General features: G+C 28.6%; 3 protein-coding genes across 3 annotated transcripts in view; 1 reads left to right on the top strand and 2 right to left on the bottom strand.

Annotated features, from left to right (window-relative positions):
• Positions 1 to 2,814: 2,814 nt before the first annotated feature.
• Positions 2,815 to 8,155, bottom strand: LOC136085448 (uncharacterized). Its single transcript, XM_065806755.1, has 3 exons — positions 8,104 to 8,155; positions 3,641 to 3,781; positions 2,815 to 3,299 (listed from the first exon to the last, which is right to left on the bottom strand). Exons 1-3 carry the CDS (start codon positions 8,153 to 8,155, stop codon positions 2,815 to 2,817), a joined length of 678 nt encoding a protein of 225 aa, XP_065662827.1.
• A 642-nt stretch (positions 8,156 to 8,797) lies between these two features.
• LOC100206463 (large ribosomal subunit protein uL4) overlaps positions 8,798 to 23,914 on the bottom strand; it is a 41,398-nt gene continuing 26,281 nt past the window's right edge. The window contains exons 6-10 of the mRNA XM_065805585.1: positions 10,898 to 11,001; positions 10,308 to 10,352; positions 10,138 to 10,193; positions 9,236 to 9,303; positions 8,798 to 9,160 (exon numbers count right to left, since the gene is read on the bottom strand). Of these exons, the coding sequence (XP_065661657.1) occupies positions 8,895 to 9,160; positions 9,236 to 9,303; positions 10,138 to 10,193; positions 10,308 to 10,352; positions 10,898 to 11,001 (539 nt within the window). The 3' untranslated portion in view covers positions 8,798 to 8,894. The remainder of the gene's footprint in view (positions 9,161 to 9,235; positions 9,304 to 10,137; positions 10,194 to 10,307; positions 10,353 to 10,897; positions 11,002 to 23,914) is intronic.
• LOC101238978 (glutamate receptor ionotropic, NMDA 1) lies at positions 11,284 to 23,881 on the top strand. The gene is made up of 5 exons (XM_065805584.1): positions 11,284 to 11,736; positions 12,031 to 12,524; positions 12,634 to 13,588; positions 13,682 to 13,851; positions 23,195 to 23,881. The coding sequence occupies exons 1-5, from the start codon at positions 11,395 to 11,397 to the stop codon at positions 23,643 to 23,645; spliced, it is 2,412 nt and encodes an 803-aa protein (XP_065661656.1). The 5' UTR covers positions 11,284 to 11,394; the 3' UTR covers positions 23,646 to 23,881.

Here is a 23,914-nt window from a genome sequence, read left to right as displayed (position 1 = left end):
GAAACCATGATTGAAAGAGAAATCATCAAACTTAGATGATCTTCGTTCAATCATCACACATGTGTGGTGCACAGACATAACTGTTGATGTTTGTAAAAATCTCTTTATTCTATGCCTGCAAGATTTGCTAAAGCAATTAAGATTAAGGGACAGTGTAGCAGATATTAGTGAAATGTAAAACTGAACTATATTACTGTTATGTAATTTTAAACAATGTTTTGATAAACTGTGAGATGTGTTAGAGACACTGTGTCCATTTAAACTTTAAATTTGTAGAAAAAACACGAATACAACAGACTTTTGGCCACAACTATATATATATATATATATATATATATATATATATATATATATATATATATATATATATATATATATATATATATATATATATATATATATATATCATATATATATATATATATATATATATATATATATATATATATATATATATATATATATATATATATATATCAGGGACGTGGTGGCATGTGAAAAGCAGGTACGAATTTCCAAAAGAGGGGCCCAATAAAGTACTTTTAACGCGAGACAAATAAGCGATCAAGGAAAATTATATTTATACTAAAAAAATTTTTTTATGGATACAAAATATCACGTAACTCATTTGTATCAGCATAGTTTTTTATTATGTCTGAATGCGTCAAATTCCACATTTTCTCATGTTCCACTGACAAGAGAACACGATCCCCAACATGCTCTTATGTCAATCGATTTATTAGATGAGTTTTGACAAGTTTCAGTCTGCTGAAAACTCTCTCACACTCTGCTGAATTTGTTGGAATTGTACTGAATATCTTGTATAGAACTGCAACGAGGGGAATACAGCATCTAACATAGTTTTCAGCATAAAATTGTAAATGGTGAGGAAAGAAGGTAAAGTTTTGTTATCCTTCTCAGCGGTCTTTCTGAAGATTTCCACAAAGTGAACCATTTCAGTAGCGAATTCATTTAAACTGATACTAATTTTGAATTTTTCAAGCACTGATTGAATTTTTTATTGAGAATTAGAGTTATGATAATTATGACTAATATTCTTCAATAAAAAGATGTCTATGCTTTTTAAAAATTTCCACTGTGAAGAAAATTTGTCAACAAGAACTGCAGTTGCTGAATCCACTACAGTATAAAATACTTCTGCTTGTCACTGATTTTCAGCCTGAGTAAGCCGCTCATCTTCTGTTTCATCAAAGTCTATTCGTTTCTTTCTGCGAGTCTTTTTCTCAACAAATGTTTGCTGTTCAAGTTGAGCGTCAGTTGAAATTTTAACAGCAGATAAAATAGCATTTTGGCCAGTACTGTCCCTTAGTACTTGAAGCTTTTCCAGTGGTACATCGACAGTCATTATAGCAATGGAATTATTCCTTGAATAATTTTATTTAGGGGACCTAAACTGTTTCATATGACTGAAATCGGGATAAAAGACCTTGTGCTTCACTTCAAATATTCATTTTAAATTCTATGTCATTTGAAATTTTTTCAAGGCAATCGATTACTGCAGGGTATAGTGTCAGCAGTCGATCTGTAGCATTTTGTAAGGAACTGAAACGAACACTGAGGGTAGTAGCCAGTTCAAGAGACTGATTCACATCCTCAAGAAGAGATTTGCACTTCTTAAATATATTATATCGTTTTCTTGAGTTTCTGTACAGAAAGGTCTTTAATTTCTGCACATCACCAGGCTTGTTTTCTGTTCCAAAAAGGTTAACAGAAACAACAGAAGATTTTGCACAAGCTTTCATAACCAGATTTTTTCCACGAGATCCACAATAAATATTTGAACATGGGAGAACACTGCTTCAAGTGTGTTGCAACTCCTTTGTTTATTCCTTGCATATTGCTCGCACCATCAAAAGATATACCCACTCAATTTTGAATATCCACGTTATTTGATTTGAGTTCCTCTTTGATTTTTTCACTTATTCCTTCACCAGTAATTGTTTCAGTTTGAACCATTGAAATCGGATGTTTCTTTACAACGGCCTTTTCTGCAGCAAGCGTAAAATAACGTAATACAATAGAAGTTTGCTCACAGAGTGTAATATTAGTGGTGCCATCAGCTGATAGTGAAAAGAATACTGAATTATTTATCTTTATTGACCATCTGTGTCATATTATGAATTAGCTTGTTTTTGAGTACTGCGAATATTTGAAAGTTTTTTATTTAGCACCTCATCATACTGAGTAAATATAACAAATTTAGAAATTTACCTACACCACATTGAAAGACTTCACTTTTTTTAGAGTCATTGTAAAAGTTGGCTTCCTCATTTCCACGTAAAGAAATACTCTCTACGATCAAATACCAAATAGCATCAATAACTCGTATTAGGTATTGATGAAGTTTCTCCGCTTCTTTACATTTTTTGTTCAGATGTCTCATGGTTTCAATATTTAGCATTTTATCAATTGTGAAGTCTGATAATGCATGAACCATAGCTTCAGCAGCATTTTGATGGTTTTTCTGAGTGCAATGCTTTATTATTATGTGACTTAAGTTTGACCAATTATCAAACCCATCACACAAAGAATTTGTGTCCTCTCTTAATCCAAAGCATAAACAAACAATGCAAAAACTTTTGTTTAGTGATAGAGAGTAGGTTAGCCATGACCTTTTCTGCACAATTTCAATGTCATTAATTTTAACTGATTTAGTGTAATACTCAGATAACTTTGAATGCTTTGTTGGCTGATTTGGCCCTAACACAATAAACTGCTTTTTATCAATCATCTTTGCATTTTTCAGCTCTAGAAATTTAGCTGGACCATTTTGATTGACATTTACAACGTTGTCTAGTTGCTTCTGATAACCTTTTCTGATAGAGTTAGGTCCACCGCTGCAGTTACAGGCACTTTATAATTACCCATTTCTACACTCACTCTCTCAGTTTCAGTAATGTTTCGGTTTCTGAATGTTTCTGAATACTGTAGTTCTGCTCTTTTATCTGCTGCAATTATGGCATCTTGATGATTGTCTGTTTCTTGTACAGATGATTGGTCACTAATCTCTGTTATTGGCTCTGTTTTAATTATAGGCTTACTTGTGATATTCACAATGGATGTTGATGTTAATTCTACATTCTCTGTTGCAGTAAAGGATGTCCCAGCTTTTCTCTGTATTTGTGGCACTTGCACTGACGCGAGACCTGCCGTTAACTTTAATTGTTTTGGATCATTACCAGTTGCTTTCAACTCATGTTGTCGTTTTTGAGCTTTTTTTTCAGCATCAGATTTGTATTTCCATGCTGCCTCTTTCTCTTTTTTTTCCTTCATTTCACCTGAAAGATAAATAAACATAAAATTAAAAATATTTCTTATGATAGAAACAAGGGCATTGGACCGATAGGGAGTGGACTGGAGCATATTGAGTAGTAGTGAATGAAAGTAATACCAAAAATTCATTAAACACATAACTTTATTTATCAAACATATATTAACCATATTTATCAATGCAAATGAATTAATGCATTTTATATACTTATTGTTTTGAACTTTCCGATAACAATTTTCTCTTTTTTCTGTTGATGGGATGGTTAATTTAATCAGATAAAGAGGAGAACTTCGCTTAATCGTTTGTCACAACAATGCTTGTTTTGGTATTCTTTTCGTTTAGCAATACGTTTGCCTCTTCCTTCTTCTGTTTCAGCCGCCCTTGCCTTAACATATCGTTCTTTTCGTTTTTTTAACCGAGATGCTCGTTGTTCAGCTGATTCTTTTGATCTAGCTCGAAATTTCCGTTCTCTTTGCCGAGCAAGACAAGCTAATCGATAAATTTCAGTTTCCAGCTTTCTTTTTTATATTTAGCTTTATTCTTTATATATCTACGTTGATAAGATTTTTTTTTTTTTACTTATTTACTTTTAAAGCTTTAATTATTATTTTTAATTACTATTTATAAGTAAAGTATTAAGGCATTACTTACTTTTTTTCAGTATAAAATCTATCAATTTCAGGTCAACAACGTTTTTTTGCTGTTATTATTCAGCAGCGATTTTATTTATTTACGCAATTTTTTTTATTTACGCTTAACTTTAGTTTAGCGTAAATAAAACTTTAGTTTAGCGTAAATAAAAAAGATTGCATAAATAAATAAAATCGTATTTCATATAATATAATATAAAAGCGTATTTCATTTATTATTACCGCTGACCTAGTGTTTGCGCGGACACCAAACAAACAAACAAACCGACGTGAAAGCAAGTTAAATAAAATGTTCTAAAAAATGCCTTGATAGAAACTTATAGAACTATAATTTTTTTTTTCTCTTTGAGGATTAGGGGCCTAGTTTCTTTTTGGAGGCCCAATTTCCTGAGCCAGAATCAGGGCCCAGTACAAGTCCCTGATATATATATATATATATATATATATATATATATATATATATATATATATATATATATATATATATATATATATATATATGTATATATATATATATACATATATATATATATTTATACATATATATATATATATATATATATATATATATATATATATGTATATGTATATATATATATATATATATATATATATCTATAGTTTGTTGGCTTTGGGAAGAGCGGAAGGAAAAAAGTGATTCTTACGCCAACATATACGTCACTTTTAATTACTTTTAACTTTCGTCCAACATTTCCTTGTTGGACGAAAGTAAAAACCATTAATTTAATTACAAATTAATCGTTTTTTAAAAAAACCACAAAAACGCAAATTTAATTGACCAGAATGTTTTTAAAAACATTCTGAATGTTTTTAAAACATTTTGAATGTTTTTAACAATATAAACAATGTTTTTATTTTTTTTTTTTTTAATAAAATGTTTTTATTTTTATTTTTTTTAATAAAATGTTATTATTTTTATTTTTTTTACTGTAAATCATGCGCGGAGTGTTGCTACATCGACTATCTTATAGCCTGACTCGCAAGGGAGTGCTGCTACATCGACTGACAAATAGCCTGACTCGCAAGGGAGTGCTGCTACATCGACTGACAAATAGCCTGACTCGCAAGGGAGTGCTGCTACATCGACTGACAAATAGCCTGACCCGCAAGGGAGTGCTGCTACATCGACTGAGGGTTTGGTTGGGGCAGGCAGTCTATCATTATTAAAAAAAAAAAATTCCGGTCTTGCATTTTAATTTTTACTTTTTGTCAACAAAATATGGAAAAAACTTTCGGACAACATCTAAGGGTTCTATATATATATATATATATATATATATATATCTATATCTATATAGAGATATATATATATATATATATAGTTGTGGCCAAAAGTCTGTTGTATTCGTGTTTTTTCTACAAATTTAAAGTTTAAATGGACACAGTGTCTCTGAGTGTGTCTGTGTATCTAAATACTTTTGTTGCAAAACGCTAATAGATTTTAAATCTTGTATGAAAAATATGTCATAATATGTCTATGTACATTCAATATTGCGTTGAATTAAGTTTGTTGAAAGTACTGTTATTTATCTTTAAGTTTGTTTTTGTTTAGCATTTCATAGCAGTACTATGCCACATTTATAGGGAAAAAAATTGACATAAAGTAGTATATAAATTATACTGAGTGCCAGTTTTCAAATTTTATGGTAACAATAAACATTATAAGATGAAAGCATTAGATGTTCATTGGGTGCAAGTTACCACCTTAATCCGAAAATACATGGAAAATCCATAGTATACAAATATACAAAAATGTGCTTCTAGTCAAATTGTCTCTGGTTATGTTTATAAAGCTGACTATTTATGGACAACAAGGATCAAAAGCGGACCACCTAATGTACAATACAAATAAAGTCAAGACGGTTTGATTCTATTCACTTTTTTGACTGGTTTGTTATTGTTTTTTGTCAAATTGTAGGAGTTAAAGTTCCTATTAGTTATAATCTAAGCAATCTTTACTGTAAAAAAGTACTTGAATTTACTAAAGAAAAATAGTATCTTGTTGCAAAGAAAACAGTATCTTGTTATATAACTGGTAACTCTACCCATTTATTGCAACCTCTCGATTTTACATTGTATGGACCTCTTTAATAGTATTAGAGGGAAATACTTGATCAATCGAAAACCTCTCGTTCCAAAAAAAGCACAGACAATTACAAAAAATAAATCTCCTTTGTTCTTCTTTACTTATAAACATTATACTTTGTTTATAAGTAAAGAAGAACAAAGGGAAAAAAATGGGAAAAAAAGTTACTTTTGCCTTTTTTAAAAGTATTTTTTTTGAGGATTTTTTGGCAAAATGTAAAGATGTTCCACTTGCATTATATGTTAGTAAAATTGATTAAATGAGATTTTTTTAATGCTAGTAACTTAAAACTTACCCATTAAAACAAAATAAAATACTAAATGAGTGTTTGTTATGAAATAACATTATTTTATTTTAGCAAAAATAAATTAATGTGAAACTAGACTTGTTTTTATTAAATATTAAAACAAAACAATGCGTTTTTGAATAGGTTTTGCTTTTACAAAAAAACGCATTCAAAGTTGCCCCATTTGTGGGGTAATTTTGAATGACTACTTAAATTAATATTATACAAAATCCTTTTATTTAAATATTATTTTGAATTTGAATTATGTAAGAGTCAATCTTGACCCCTATATTCATTTTGTTAAACTTCAAATATTGTCAATAGTGAAAGAAGAACAAGTAAAAATATCTCAAAAACGTTCAAAGTGTAACCCCTTTACGGTTCTAAAACGTTCAAAATAACCCCACCAGTTTACGGTAATATTTTGTTAAAAACGTTGTTAAAGGTTAAAAGGTTAAAGGTTTTTTTTATAAAACAAACAGGCCTAATGGATATTTTTCATGCAACAGCGGTATTGTTGGCATATGAACTACTGACATTTTGTTATTAGTGGGATATTTATATTATATATTAATAAGTAACTAAACTTTTAATATATGGAGCTTAACGATCAAAATTATTAATGTCTTATCAATCTATTTAGATAAAGTAAAAAAAAATTTGACTATTGTGCGCCCCGTCGGCCCTGCAACCGGGTAAAAAGTACCCACTGCCCAGCCCCCACCTCGCAGCAGGTATGGATATATTAACTAAATTCAATAAAACAAGTTGAAAACAAAACTAGTTGATCAAGTTTTTTATAATAGATGTTTTTTTTTCAATATGCTTCAGGACAGGCAAATGGAGAAGAACCTTTGAAGTTTATAATTTACTTTTTAAACCAGAATAAAGTTGGTAAAGGTGTAGCGCTTTCCGATGGATAAAACATACTTTCAGATATGATTTATTTGCATTTGTCTTTACTATTTACTTCAAGTTTCATGCAATTGCAAAATTTCATTCAAATGATAAAAGTAAATAGTAAAAGCAAATTAAAGTAAAAAATACTTGAATGATAGATGTAATAAAAGCTGTAAAGTATGCAAATGTTTTGTCGATGAGACCCAGCAAACATTTTAGAGCGGATTTTTAGTAGTGCTATATAGGCATTTTGAGCGGACCACAGTAGTTTTGCTCGTCAGTTACTTAGTGGACCGAATATAAAAGCTGCCAAAAAGTGGCTAACTGATGATTAGCCACTATTAAAATGTCGGAAAGTTATCGGCTTGCCATTTATAGCAGCAGCCACTAATGGTCTGCTAAGTAACCGATGAGCAAAACTCAAATGAACCGTTAAAAAATGCCAGTATAGGTCCACAATGTTTGCTGGGGAGCACTGCATCTCTTCAAGAAAATTTTTATGTGCGTGTTGTAATTTCTAATTATCGACTGTTTTTTTAACTTTGATTTATAAGTACAAAAATAACTACGACGTTGATAATTATACTAGTCTGACATATGAACGTATTTTAGTTGTAAAAACATTACATTAAAAAGAGGAGAAAGATGTAAACAAGAAAGTTTCAAAAGCTTCACTTAAATTCAGTTCAGTTTCAAAAATCTTTAATTAAATTAATGCTAAACAGCGAAATATTTTACTAAATATTAAAGAACGCAATTAGTTTATTCGGAAAGCTTTTAAGTTGCTATATATTTCTGATTAGGAGCCATTAAGTATGTACGCAGTAAAACAACTAATTTAGTGCCCTCCTTCCCCCTTTGCACAAACCTATATGTTTTAAACGCTCCTTTCCCCCTCCCTTCTCTGCATACGTACTCATTATTTATTACAAAATTAACTCTCCGATTTTAAAGGCGAAAATTTTTCATAACATTAGAAAGCAAAATTTTTCTCTTAATTATTTATAAGGAAATATAAAAAGCAGTTGTGAAAGAAGTCACAACTGTTCTTACACTCGTAAAATTCAATGCTTTTGATAAAAAAAAGAAAACAAGTTTTAGGAGAAATTGAGAGAGATAATCAAACCGCCTACTTCAACACCCTCTCACCTTCCTTGAACTCATTCGTATGTTTTTATGTAAGCCCCCTCCCTCATATCTGCATACGTACTTTATGGCAGACCCCTTACGTGGCTATAAGGTTAAAGGAACAGCTGCATTTGCAAAGGTCTTTTATTAGCTGATTTTATAATCTGGTGAAATGAGATGCAGCTGTTTTGAAAAATTTCCTCGTGAAGGATTTAACCAGCAGTTGGACTTACAATGTGTACAAAGTTATTACTTATAAAAAAGTATTTAATTAATGAATATAGTGCAATATAACATTTATTTTTTAAGCGATGCTTTAGAACTTTTTCCTGCTTTTTCCTGAAACAAAATCACCAGGTAATGGAGAGTTTCTAATTTTTCAGACACTAATATATCATCTTTTTTTGTGACCAATCACGATATTTGATAACATGTTTTGAAAATTAACTTTTTATAATTTTTAATAAATACTTGTGTTTGAGAAATGGCACCGTTAAATCAGTTAATAAAAATATCATTAAATGAAACGAACTATTGATCTTGTCTACTCATCGGAAGCTTATGTCTGATGGATTTTTTCGGAAGTTCAGGTATAAGTCGACCTCGTAACTCCTTTTTCTTTGGGTCAAACTCTTTGAAGAGGTTACTTTTGTCAAGTAACATATCTTGATGATAAAGTTCATAGCGAGGGTCAGTGACTATACGATTATCTTCACATAATTTTTCTTCAAGAATACGGACTGCTTGCAAAGATAATATCAATTTGGAACGAATCAGCATACCGTAGACATGTAAAACTGTAAAAAAAATCGTTTAAGAATAACAAAAAATTTGCGCTTTAAAACGAAAAAGTTACAACAAAATGTACTCACGCAATGCTGGCTTGAAATCGATTTTTTCAAAACCAGACACTAAAGAATCCAAATAATCGTTTTCAAATCTAAAAGTAGGCGACAAATGATTTAAAAACAAAACAAAATTAAAACAATATCAAAAACTTATTAGAGATCATATTGTTAACTAGAAACTTATTTAAGTATAAATCGTCAGCTCGAAATACAAGTGACGTATCGATAATTTATTAAAATTATATATAAAAATGAAATTTTCTAATTTATGTAAATTTAACATTATGTTAATGAAAAAAAATTCTTTTTGTATGACGTTATTTTGCGACGTTATATGAAATTTTTTTTTTCCATTTACATAATGTTAATTTACATAAATTAGAAAATTTCATTTTTATATATAATTTTAATAAATTATCGATACGTTATTTGTATTCCGAGTTGACGAAATAAAAACTGAAAACTATTATGAATACACGTAAATATTATGAATATAACAACTATTATGAATACATGTAAATATTTCACAGGTAAAATCAAATTTATTCAATTATAAAAATTAATTCGTCAGACATTGTTGCGAGTAGTTCAGATGAGAAAATTTCTTAAATATAATTTCTTACTTAACAAAAAAGTTTAGAACAGTAACAATAAAAATCGCAAAATTTCGCCAAAAAACAAAAGATATTTTTTGTTTTAGTGATGTCTTAATACGACGAACAAAAAAGATAATTTAAAGTACATTTTTAATACAGATTGTTCGTCAATATTGGACAATCTAGTTTTTTAATATCATACGTTATTACAATTGTCAGAAAACTTGTAAAACTTTTTGGTATTTAAAATATCGATAGTGATGAAGAAATAAAAAAATAAAGAGATTTTCATAAATATACAGTGAGAAAAAAATGTATTAGTTTTCAAACCCATCCACAAAAAGTGAGCTTTGCAAAGATAAACTTGTCACGGCATCTGAAAAATTCTAAAAATAAAAAAATACAACCAGTTTTGCATCGTAGTCAAAATTTATAGTTTTATTCCTAACGTAATTACAAAAAGGACACTTTAAGTGATAAACTGCGTTTAAAACGTTTACCGCTTCTGTAAGATTACTATAATCCTCCACCACCGTTAAGTCACCCTAAAAATGGGCAATAATAATATAAAAATAAAATAACAGCAATAAATAGTAATGTGAACAAAATCACAAAACTCAATATTCATGGTTTAATAGAAAGTATACAAACAGAGTCGTAGCTAGGATATCCCACACATCCTAAAAATGGGGGTGGTTGGTCAGCGAGTTTTAGGGGCCCAATATTTGCATTTTTTAATTTTATTTTTAAGTAATGCCTAGTGGAAAATTTTTTTAAATTTCAGGGCCTTAATGAAAGGTTTTTTTTTTTTCTTCGAAGGAGGGGGGGGGGGGGGCACAAACCATCTAGCCACGGCACTGTATACAAAGCGGTTACATCAAAAAGATTAACGCATAGTACAGCACATGCATTGAAAATAAATACACATTACAGTACAAGTGTCCAAAAAAAAAGATTTTTCTAAAATAAAATAAAAATACATAAAAAATAAACCTAATTATCAACATTTAATAGTCATACGTATGGTAATAATCTTACGTACGGTACAACTATCAAAATGAATAATTTAAAGATTAAATTAAGTGATTACTTGCGCCAACTTGCAAGAAAGAGCTGTACGTAAACCCATTCTTCTGACTTTAAAGGGTAGTTCATAGGAATAATCTTTTGGTTTAGGACCACCTGACACACCGCCTGTAAAATTAAATTTTAATACATTACGTTAAGTTCATCAATGAATTTGTTCCACGATTAAAAAATTAAAACATACAATTGTTCTATATTTTTTGAGATTTCATCATTCTTAAGGTTTTTTTTTTTAATAATAAAAAAAAGCGCTAACAAATAAAAAATATACTGATAAATTCAAAAAAAATTCAATACTGCAAACGCGGAATAGTAATTTAATTATAACGCAAACTTATTACAGATATAAAACAATTCAACAATAAAAAAAAAATTAGTGTTTTTGAGCGCAAAAACAAATAAAATAAAAAAACAATGAAGCAAATTAAAGCTAAAAAGTTTAAAACACATGATGTCGAGAAATGGCAAAACTTTTAGATAAAATATAAACTTGATTACACAATGGAAAGTTCTTATGCAATGATATTTTGTGCAATTTTTTTGAACGCAGCACAGGTCACTAATACGCTTGTCAACAACAATCAATTAAAGTGCGTCGCCCATATTATTGAAAATCTGAACACAATTGCAATTCGAATAACGACGTTTAATAGTTCTACATGTGAAATTCAAACTAGTAACTTAGTTTACGAAAGTAATAATATGATCTTAATAGCAAAGTATATTTCTGAAAGTCTCTCTGCGTGCATTGTGCAATCGTTAGTAGATAAGACTATAGAGAACCTCATTTCTTATTTTTTATCCTCAACTCATAACTTAATAAATGAATACGAATTTTATACGGTGAGTAGCTTTACAAAGTAATATATATATATATATATATATATATATATATATATATATATATATATATATATATATATATATATATATATAATAAGTTAGTATAATAATATATAATATATATAATAATAAAAAGTTTGAAGACTCTTTTGAGCGCCAAAAAAAAAGGTTTACCCAAGACCTATTTAAAAAATAAATATATATATATAAAGCCTAAAATCCCTTATGAAATAAAACTACCGAGATTTGCTTGAATATCAGTTTAAATATTAATAAATATATTTATTACTTTAGAAATTTGATCAAAGCTTAAATGATTCACAAAATGTTTGTAACAACCCAAATCACCCTTACATCACTATGTTTCTACGAATTGCATTACTTTTGGATATTAATTGGATTGGAATCTTCATACAAAATGGAGAATGCAAAGAACAATTTGTAGAAATGATGAGAAAATCATTATTGCAGGAAAAAAACAATAGCAAAAATCTATTTTTTACAATAGAAGTATTTAAAATCAGAAATAATTCATTAATGAACACAATAAACCAATTAAAAAGTTTAAATGAACCTCAACGCTTGTACATTGCTTTAACACCAGTCCATATCACAACTTCACTTTTCAATTTTCTTGAAATAAGTTCTTCGATTCAAGTTCAAAAAATATGGGTTATCCAGCATAACGTTTATGAAACAATTCCTGAAGTGACCATCACTTTTACAGGCATACAACAGAACATTTATAAACAAAATAATTGTTCAGAAGATTATTACAAATGTTTATGGTAATCATTATTATTCATTTATGTTAACCATTATTCATAAAATAGTCACTAGTATCATAGTGGTTGCATTTTACTTTTTTTATAATTTTTGTTCAACTTTTAATTATAGGATTGATGATATATTATATAAAAACACTATTGAAGTACAGCTTTATCAAAATAAACAATGGCAAATGTTGTTTGAAATGCATCAAGAACATCAGAACATAACATACATATCATATATTGAAGAAAGTAAGTTAAAAGAAAAACTTGGGCTCACCATAGAAGAAGTTTTAAGGGTAGTATCAATAATCGAGCCGCCCTTTCTATTTTTTGCAGATTACCTATACAATATAAATACTAGTTCTTGCGAAGAAAACACAGAAGTGTGTGAATTCGCTATTAATGTAGATAACCAAAAAAATTGGATAAAATCATGTTGCTTTGGATATACTGTTGATTTTCTAAACATTTTAAGGGCACGCACTAGCTTAAAATATAAATTGTATCTTGTAGAAGATCAAAAGTATGGCGGATATAACAGTACAACTATGAAATTTAATGGAATGATTGGTGATATAATTGAAGAAAAAGCAGACTTGGCTATTGCAGGGCTTACTATAAGTTTAATACGATCTAACTTTGTTGATTTTACATCCCCATTTATGGCTGTTGATCTTGGTATAATAACTGCATTAAATGAACTGGATAACAATTATTTGAATTGGAACTTCATTGCAAATTTAGGACCAGCACCACGGTACACACTTATAATACTCTTTATTGCTGGATATTTAACTGTGTACATTTTTGATAACTTTACATTGTACAGAAAGTGGAAATTAGGTCCAAAAATAAAAGAGTTCTCGCCTTTTAAATGGAATGACTGCTTTCTATACATAACAGGGTTAATGTTTCAAAAAGATTTAGGTAAAATAAATCCATCAACTTCTGGGGGCAGAACAACAGCTGTTGTGTTTGCGTTTGCTTTTGTAGCGTGGACAGCTCTTTACACAGCTTCATTGACAGCAAATCAAGTTACAAAACCAGAAAATATGTTCAAAGGATTTAAAGATACAAAGGTAATATTTGATTACAAATAAATCCAATAAATATCTTTAAAAAAAGTTATAATTTAACACAATTTTTACATGCACAGTATAATATACTTTTAGATGATAAATCCAACAACAAACTTTAAATTTGGAACAACTGCCTCAACAAGTATCGAAGATTTCTTTAAAAATGCGCAAGATGAAAAACTTAATAGAATTTATCGATTTATGTCTCAGCATAAATATAATGTTAAAAATGCAAGTGATGGAATAAAAAAGGTCATCTCTGGGTAACACTAATATCAGTAACTTTTGTTATTTTGAAACTTAAAAAACTTTGTGACTAATAATATAAACATACATATTGCATATATGTATATGTATATGTATATGTATATGTATATGTATATGTATATGTATATATATATATATATATATATATATATATATATATATATATATATATATTCCCAAAGTTTCTCTTCAGCACAAAATGTGTAAATATTCTAATAAATAAGACAATTTTTTTATTTTTTGTTAAAATCGTTAATTTTATAAAATACATGTTTCGACTATACCATAGCCATCATCAGTTAAAATATATTAAAATGCTTAAATCAAATTAGTAAAATTAAGTTGAATTAATAGAGACCTTATAATAATGTAAATGCAATTAAAAATTGTAACAAATGTTTTTAAAAAAGATAAAAGAACCGGTAATGTTAAAATGAACTAGATTGAAATTGTCATTTTTACACGGTTCATTTGTTTATTAATAGTGAGTTTTTCCCACTCTATGTCAGGCCTTGTTAAGAAGCGCTACGCAGCTCGCATTTTGCTTGCGAAAAGGCGATTTGCCTACGCGTTCAGCAGTTTTGCGCTACGCAAAAACTTATATCTTTTAGAATATTTAAATTATCTTTTGATTGTTGTTAACGTGACGTAACGTAACATTTATTCAGAAAAAATAAAGTCGTTAGTAAAAGCATTTTAACCGCAATTGTAAAGTAATAGATTTTTTGTTAAAGAAACAGTTTGTTTCATAATTTTTTTTGTTGTAGTTAAAAATTAGTTGAAAAAAATAAAGTGTTTTAAGTTTTATCTTTAAGGAATTAAATATATAAATTCCTTTTAAATATAAAAATTATTTTTAGTCATAATTAGTTTAAAAAATGCACGATTTATTTTGATGTAAATATTTTATTAATAAGATATTTTGTTTATTGTTAATTCAATAACGTAAAGTTTTAATGACGTTCATTTAATTTTTGAAAATAAATTATGATCACGAATATTAGTGGGGGCTCTAAGCATAAATATTTAGCAAAATAGTTCAAGATGTGATACCAGCATGAAACTTGGCGAAACTGTTGTTAATAACTATACAAATTGATTTAGAAAAGGACCCCAATTGTAAATGTCTTAGATTTTGAGTTATAGAGATTTTTTTTTTTTAGAAATGGACTTAAAAAACTTCATTTTATAATGTAAAATCGGCGTGAAATAAAGACAGAAATTATGCACGTGGTCATACTGTAAAAGTTTTATAACAAACAGACTTTAATAATTTGTTTAGGTTAGTGCAAACAGTAAATGTAAACAAAAAATGTTTTTTTTAAGTTGTTTTTTGTTCATAAGTAAATGTATCTTTCAAAATAAGTAACTTTCATGACCATAAACCTTATGCATTAGGTTTTTTGGTATTTCTGTAGCAATTATAGTTTACCAAAGAGAGTGATATGTTTGTTTTTAAAATTTTAAACTATTTACTAGGATTTATTGACTACAATAAGTCTATATAAAGCTTGCTACTTTTAGATGTCTTTTACTGTTATTTTACTATATTTATTCAAAATAAGTGAGACCTATAAAAAATCAATATAACAGACTTAACCCTTAAAATTTAATAATAAATGTCTCAGAAGAGTTTTAAATTTGTAAATGCTGCAACTGGTTATGAATTACCAACAACAACAAATAATGCCATTGAGTGGGATAAATGCTTCATATGTCAAGAGCTATCATCAAATAGTTGTTATCATCAAATAGTTGACTTTGTTAATCCTTCTAAATCCAAATAACTAACAAGAGACACTCGATATAAGACATTACTTAGTAATCTAGAAAAGTTCAAAGAAATGGGTTTGATTTTATAGCAATATATTTATTTTAAAGCAATATATTTATTTTATAGCAATATATTTATTTTAGTAATACATCTTTTTGACATTTGTTCTTGAGAGAGGATAGGTTAGTAAAATAGTGCAATATATATATCAGTGCTATGAAGATGAATCAACTATTCCTGTGTTTCAACTTTCAGGACTATGCCAACTTTTTTGCAATCGTTTAAAGAGCTATAATATAAATTCAAAATGTGAAAACAAAACAAGACTAAAGGAAAAATTTTAAACCTAGTGCCAGAATTAGGAGAATTTAAAAAAGGTAGAGAAGTTTTGCTGACATTTAAGGCAAACCTGGGAACTTCTATTTCTGATGCTTGTTATTTAACAAACGAGGAAGAGGGTTTATGTTTGGTAAAAGCAGCAACTATTTTGCAAAACCAAATTTTTAAAGTTCTAAATACTGATAATGTTCCAATATTTTTGAATGGTTTAGATAGTGAACTAATCCCAAACACATTACAAAGCTTTGTTAGAATGGTGTTATATGGAAAAGAGGTAAAAGATGTTAAGATTAATTCAGCACATAGTAAAGTTGCATCTACTATTTCTTAACTCATATTTTACAATTGTTTAAAAAACAAAGTTCCAACCAAACAAGAAGGAAAATATAAACGCCATAAAGAAGATAGAATTCCACCTTTTCCATTATATATTTGTTTAAATATACATTCCAAAATGAGAAAGAAAGGCATTGTTAACAATTTAGCAAAGTTTTAAGTTAGTGTACCTCAAACAAGAGTTGATGCCATTAAAACCGCACTTACCAATCAACTATGTAAACTCTACAATGATAATTACATTGTGTGTCCTCCTTCACTTATCGAAAATGTTCTTATAACTGCAGCAATCAATAACATTGATCACAACCTATCTTCTAGTACAGCTATCAAATCTTTTCATTGAACATCAGTATCCATATTTCAACATGATGAACTAGAATTAGTTGTAAAGAAGTTTGATTATGATTTTTCGGGAAAAGTTACTAAAAATATTTTGGAGTATTACACTACAATAGAGCCTACTAAAGACCAATCTGTAGAATATCAATTACAAACAATCAACTTCAACCAGTTCAAAAACTTTGACGCTTTAAGTGAATCAAGAGAATGGTTAACAGCTGTATTTAAAGTTTTACAGAAAAAATCAGAAGGGGAAGAAACAGCGAAAATATCTTCGGCAGCTTTTCATTCAAAGACAGTAAAAGATAACCAGAAAATAAAACATAATTCTGTTTTATTTTCTGATTTTCTAGAAAGATTTGGAGAAGAAAAAGATGACGATGAGAAAAATCATCACGAAGATACACTTGCCTTTGAAAAAAATTATACTGAACATGTATTAGAGTTTATTGAAGTTATAAAAGATTTCGGAAATCCCTTTTTAGTAGAAGAAGACTTTGTCATAAATTTATCAACAAAGACATTACTTTATGCAGAAGCTAGAGCATCCGTAAGAAAAGCTAAGCAAATGGGTATTGAGTCATCTAGATGTTATATTCAGAATCGTTTAACAATTGGAAGGGATTCAATATATAAGACAATCCCCAAAAATAACTTATGCTTGTTTAGAGAAAAAAAAAATCTTGCTACTCAAAAAGGAAAGTTAAAAACAGTAATGCTCAAAGAAAAATGTAAAATGTTTGCATCACTTTATGTTGCATCTCAACATAGAGATGGAAATTTATATGATTTTTTTTGACATGAAAATCATGCTTATCCACCAGTAATATCTGAATACGGTAAAATCTGGAAAAATTAAAAAATCGGATTATCTTAAATGCCTTGAAGAATATTCGGCACCTTCTTTGACTACTCCTGAAGGTATCAATTCAAAAGCCTTAGATGGAGGAGCAATATATTTCATCTGGTAAATTCAAAGACATTCAAGGAGTATTTAGAAATTGAATTTCGAGACAAAATAATCAATATCTCATCAGCAAAACATAAAGAAATACAAAGGATTTAATTGTGTTTGACCGTTATTTTGAATGTAGTTTAAAAACCCAGACCAGGGATAGTCGTGGTAATGAAGTTAGAGTGTGTGTTTCTGTTTCAACTCCTATTTGGAAAAATTGGTCACAGTTTTTACGATTGGATGAAATTAAAAATGAGTTGTTTAAAATGCTTGCAACAAACTTTGTACAAGTACCGACATTTGACCTACTTTTAGTAACAACGTTTGATGAAACTGTTTTATCTAATTCCAAATCTTTTAACAAAAAATCTATTTCACCTTGTAACTACGAGGTAGCTGACACTTGGATTTTGCTACACGTTAAAAATGCTGTTGACAGTGGGCACCAAATTGTTTATATTCAGACAGTTGACATAAATATTGTTGCAATCTCAATCTCCGTTTTTAAACAATTAACGGGTATCAAGCAACTTTGGATAGAGTTTGGAGTTAGAAAACTGAAACGTTGGCTTCTCGTACATTATTATGCTCAAAAGTTAGGTGAAAAGCCTAAGCTGTTTCATTGTGGTTTAAATTCACTGGCTGTGATATCGTGTCTTCCTTTGCCGGGCGGGGTAAAAAACTAGCTTGGAACCTCTGAAACAATGGAGATGAAGAAATTATAAGAACATTTTGCAGGTGACTTATGTTTATTTAGTTATAAAAAGGCAATAATTTTAGATTTGCAAGCTGATTAAATTTTAAAAATGTGTTTTTGTAGACTACTCTTTTTTTTATTATTTAGCTTGTCATCTCCAAATACTAGAGTTATTTCAACTGATGTATTTCTGCAGTTTGAGCGCTACGTTATTTTACTTTATGATAAGACCAGTTCCACTAATGACCTCGCCATATGCCGAAGAATGTTTTTCACTAAAAAGTCACGGCAGAGCGAGGGGTTACCACCAACAAAAGATGCACTTTTTCAGTATATGAAAAGAGCTGTGTTTCAAGGAAGGTTTTTTTTTAGTAGTTGAATGGACTTAAAAAATAAATTCCAATTCAAAACTTTTATGTTTAAATATTTATTTAGTATAATATGGGGACAATCCTTGGTACCACAACAGATTTTACCGGACGTAAAATGGTAAATTGGGTTGGAAGAAAATAAATAACGCAATGACATCTTTATGGATGACTCTACCCGAGGCATCAAAATCATGCGTTAAGTTGATAAAATGTAGAAGCAAAAAAAGTTGCGGAACACAACACAAATGCAAATGCAAACGTTCAGGATTAAGCTGCACGGAGTTATGCGAGTGTTCTGGTCAGTGTTTAGAAGAATTAGAGTTAACCTCAAAAAACTAGTGTTGTTCAAATCCAATAAGCATTCATCTATAGAATAAATTTGTTATCCACCCTTTTAATTTCGCTTTATATCTTTAGCCTCATTCTTCTATATAATATGATATATTTGTTTACTTGAAGTTAATTCTTCTTTAAATTCTTTAAATAAATAATAAAAGATTATATATTTTTTTATAATCAATTCGGGGGTCCTCCTAGGATCAAAGAAATGTCCTTAGAACGGTATCTCTTTTTTTTTTTTTTTGAATCCTTTTAATTCTTAGACAAATGCCAGAAAGTTTTAACCGTGTATCACAATTTGAACTATTTAAACTTATTGCCCCCACTATATAAAATAAAGAGGTTTTGACTTGGGAGTCGCCCCAGGTCCAAACAAATATTTTTAAAACAGTCTTTTTTTTTTTGAATTTTTTAAATCATAGAGAATTTCCTGAAAGTTTTAAACCGGTATAACAATTTGAACTATTTGAACTTATTGGCCCTCACTATATAAAATAAAGAGGTTCGAACTTTCGGGTCGCCCCAGGACCAAAAAAATATTTTTAGAACAAGGTCTCTTTTTTTTTTGAGTTCTTTTAGTTTTTAGACAATTTCCTGAAATTTTCAAGCTGGTATCACAATTTGAATTATTTATGCTTAATGCCCCCTCTTTATAAAATGAAATTCTTTAAGCCCATTTCACTGAAAATAGAAGACTCAATAACTCAAAACCTAAAACATTGACAAGTGGGGTCCTTTTCTATACCAATTTGTATAGTTGTTAACAACAATTTTGCCAAGTTTTATGCTGGTATCACAATTTGAACTATTTTTATGCTTAGAGCCCCCACTATATGTTTTCGGTAACTGATAAATAACAAAAAAAAACTTTATTGTTTAAAAACATTAAAAAGAGTTCACAAATTAAATAAGAAAAAATGTATTAACAGTTAATAAAATAACCAAAAACCAAATATAAAATCATAAGAAAATAAACAAATATTTTACGTTTCATGAAAAAAATATTTTTTTTAAAATAAAATTTAGTTCATATTTGAAAAAAATAATAAAAATGATTTTTTTAATAAGAACTTAGATTTTATTTGTAACTTTTGTTATAGTGAGAGAAAAACAAACTGTTTGTATGATTTTTAACGCGTTAATAAAATAATTTTAATTACAATGCGGTACTTGAAAAGACGCTAGTGACGCAATATAACTTCTAACGATGCAAAATATATTTGCTGAGTTGAGTTACTTAGAAATGCGTTACGCGTTTTCGCTACGCAGCGAAATCTTGTAACAAGGCCTGATACTATGTACATGCTTTCTTTGAGTTTTAATATAAATTTGTTGGAGGCCGAATCCAAAACTAAAAATTTAGCATGATTAAAACTATTAAAACAGCTTTCATTTGAATGAATATGTTTATAAATGTGTGAGTTTTTATCTCTTTTTTGGTGCTCAATTATTTGTGTCTTATATAAATATATTATAAATAGCGAGTAGTTTCGCCAATATAACAAGATTTACAGCCTGCGCATTCAAATTTATAGACAACGAATGAATGAAAGGAAAAGGGATCTTTTGCGGAAAAAAATTTTGAAATTTTAAATGAAGTAAAAACCAATCTTACAGTGACCAATTTACAACATCTTTTAATGATTGCGTTTAGTCTTTGTTTGGTTAAATCAGATATTTTTCCAATATAAGGAAGTTTAGAACATTGATAATTTTGTAATTTTTCCGAATGCAATGAAATGTTGATATTGGTGTTGGTAATATAAGAGCTTTGGATTTTCTTAATCAACCTAGACCGGTACAAATTGCATTTGAAAACTTTAAAAAGATCGTTAATATCATGACTAAGATCAAGACTAGTGTTGTTTATTTTATAAGCTTTATCGATTAAACATTTAACCAGACTAACTTTGTATGAAAATGAAGTAAAACTAAAAAAGTTTGTGTAGAGTCCCAAGAAAGTTTTCTTGTGAAAAACAGTGGTAATTGTGGAATTGTTTGTTTTATTTAGAGTTAGGTCCAAAAAAGATATTTTTGATTGAATTTCTTTTTCCATTGTAAAAGTAATAGAACTATGTTTATGAACCCATAGCAACACCATCAATTTGGTCATAAATTTGTCCTTTGAAGAGAAAATGAGTTTGAGATGTTGCAAAATTGAAGAGTTTTTCTAAATCACTTTTACTAATTTTAAGATTAACTTTACTATTTATAATGCTATTGACGGCAATATCTATTGTTTCTTGTAGTAGAATATTGATGTATAAACTTGTAATATTGTAAGATACTAAGAAATGATTATGAAGGCAGCTTAGTTTACTTTTTTAGAAAAAGTGAAAGAATCTTTAGTGCAAAATTCCGAAGGTATTAGTGGAGATAGTAGTTCTCTAAGAAATTTAGCTAATCGATAATTATAAGTACAAATGGATGATACGATAGGTCTGAAACTTATACTATCGTCAGAAGAAATCATCTTATGTAATTATGCATCTATGATCTTCCAAAATAATTGTCTGGATTATACAATCTTCATAAAAAATTTTCATTGGAAGCCCTTTTCACATATTAGGCCTTTTGAGCCATAATTTCTATGATAGACTGAGGACTTAGGCATAACCGGAGAAAACAGAATAAAAACATCACTAAATACAAACACTAACTATTAGGAAAAAAAAATTAGTTATTATAATGAATTGCCAATTTCCAGTGAAACTCATCAACAGTGAAACTATTGTACTTCTTTGCCCAATCGAGGCCCTTTTTTCTCTGAGACTTGGTTGATTTTAGCTTTTGTGCTGGCCTTCTACTTCTGATGCCCAATCTATGCAAATTTCATTGGACAGTGATTGTTGCTACATTTAGTCCTACCTCATTTCACTTGTTGGTAATTGCTGAGTATGTAGCAAATCTAATTTTATTTCACTATTTTCACTAGCTTTCTCTCATACCTTGGTGTTTTTTTTTCTAACCACATTCACCTAGCCTCTGAATATCTAATGAGAGGCCATTTTTCACTGTAAACCAAGTCAAAGACTGACTTGGTTTACAGTGCGTCTTGATATCTCACATTTTCTTGATATTTCACTTATCGAGTTATGCTTATCTTTCAGAAGATATTTAATAACTATCAAGTAATACTTATCGGTGAGAAGATATTAAATAATTGTTTATTTTTCAGAACTCATGCATTCTTTTTTTCCCATTTTGTTATTTAGAACTATTAGACAATTTTTTTTACTAAAAAATTATTCATAAACAGATAAAAATTGTTTTGTATAGAAAATATTGAAACAAAGTATATATAAAATGTGTAAATATTGTTTAAAAATGGTTCAAAGTATATTATAATATAAATCTAATGTAATTAAATCACAATAGTTAACAAAAAATATTACTGCACTAAAAGAAAACATTGTAAAACAGCATGAATGAGAAAACACAAATGTCATGAATAAAAGAGATGCCATTTGTTCCTCTGAAATAGTTGGCACCCTGAAAATAATTTTATATTGCTAATAGCCTGAAATATTAAGTTATAAACCAAAAAACATAAATCAGCAAATAAAGACATTGCAAGCCAATTTAAATGGGACCTAAACCATTGAACAGTCGAAATTCTAAAAAATATTTATAGTGGGCTAATAATTTGATCGGAGACTCTGTGTGTGCGTGTGTGTGTGTATATATATATAATATTATATATATATATATAAATATTATATATTTAGTATTTAATATCATATATAAAATATACATATATAAAATATTATGTATTTAACTAAGCAGCATAACATCATACTGAAATAGGTATCTGTTAAGGCTTCAGTATACATAAACTGATTATCTAGGTAAATCATGCAAAGGAGTGTTGCTACATTGACTAAGGGTTTGGATTAGGGCAGCAATCTTTTTTTTTCTTTTTCCAAAATCATTTGAAAATTTGAATTTGAATCTCTCTTGAAAGTATTAACAGAATTTAATAATACTTTCCAGTATTAATAGTATTCCAATACAAATTTTATAAATTTAATTTTTTTTGTGTGTGGATTTGGGTTCTGAGCTTGTTACAGTAAACCTTTAAAACAGCAGACATGGGTAGTGACACTGACATAAACATTGATTATATTTATTTTTATGTATGTTCTATATTTTACATAAACTATTTTTATCTTTTTCCTTTATTTAGTGAACTTAATGCTTACATAAATGAATATCCATTTTTATTGGCAATGATGACAAATTTCTCTCAATGTACTTTGAAAATTACTCCAGCATCTGAAGGACAAACATTTTACGGAATTGCTGTTAGAAAAAACTCAACATTAAAAGATTTGTTATCAAAAGCTATTATACAATCTCAAGACGACAATGAACTAAATGAACTCCAATCAATATGGATGAAAACATGTGACAACTCACCGCCAAACCACAACGAATTTACTCTTATATTATTTGCTACACCACTTTTGATACTGTTGGGCACCATTTTTATTACAGTTATTATGCTGCTTTTTGAAATACAAATTGTGAAATACATGCAAAAAAAAAGAAAAATAGTGCATATTAGTGGAGACCTAGATAAAAAACCACCTACATGGCAAAATCTAAAATTTGTATTTGACGAGACCAATATATGAAACAATACATATGGCAAAATCTAAATTGTATATTTATATATATAGATATTAAATTATAAAACCATAAACCTGGCAGAATTAACAATAATTTTAGTGGATACCAATGCATAAAAACTGATTGAATTGTTGATAACTTGTTATTTATGAAGAAAAACTATTCAGCTTCATAATGACAATTAAATAATTTAGTAATAAATTATAAAAAGTATAAATAGTGTAAATAAGACGTGTAATATTTCATATAAACAAAAAAAAAAAAGTAGCTTGAT

The sequence above is a fragment of the Hydra vulgaris genome, chromosome 09 (assembly GCF_038396675.1).
Source record: "Hydra vulgaris chromosome 09, alternate assembly HydraT2T_AEP".
Taxonomy (NCBI): Eukaryota; Metazoa; Cnidaria; class Hydrozoa; order Anthoathecata; family Hydridae; genus Hydra; species Hydra vulgaris.
Note: the sequence above shows the minus strand (reverse complement) of the source record. Positions and strands in the feature narration are given on the sequence as shown.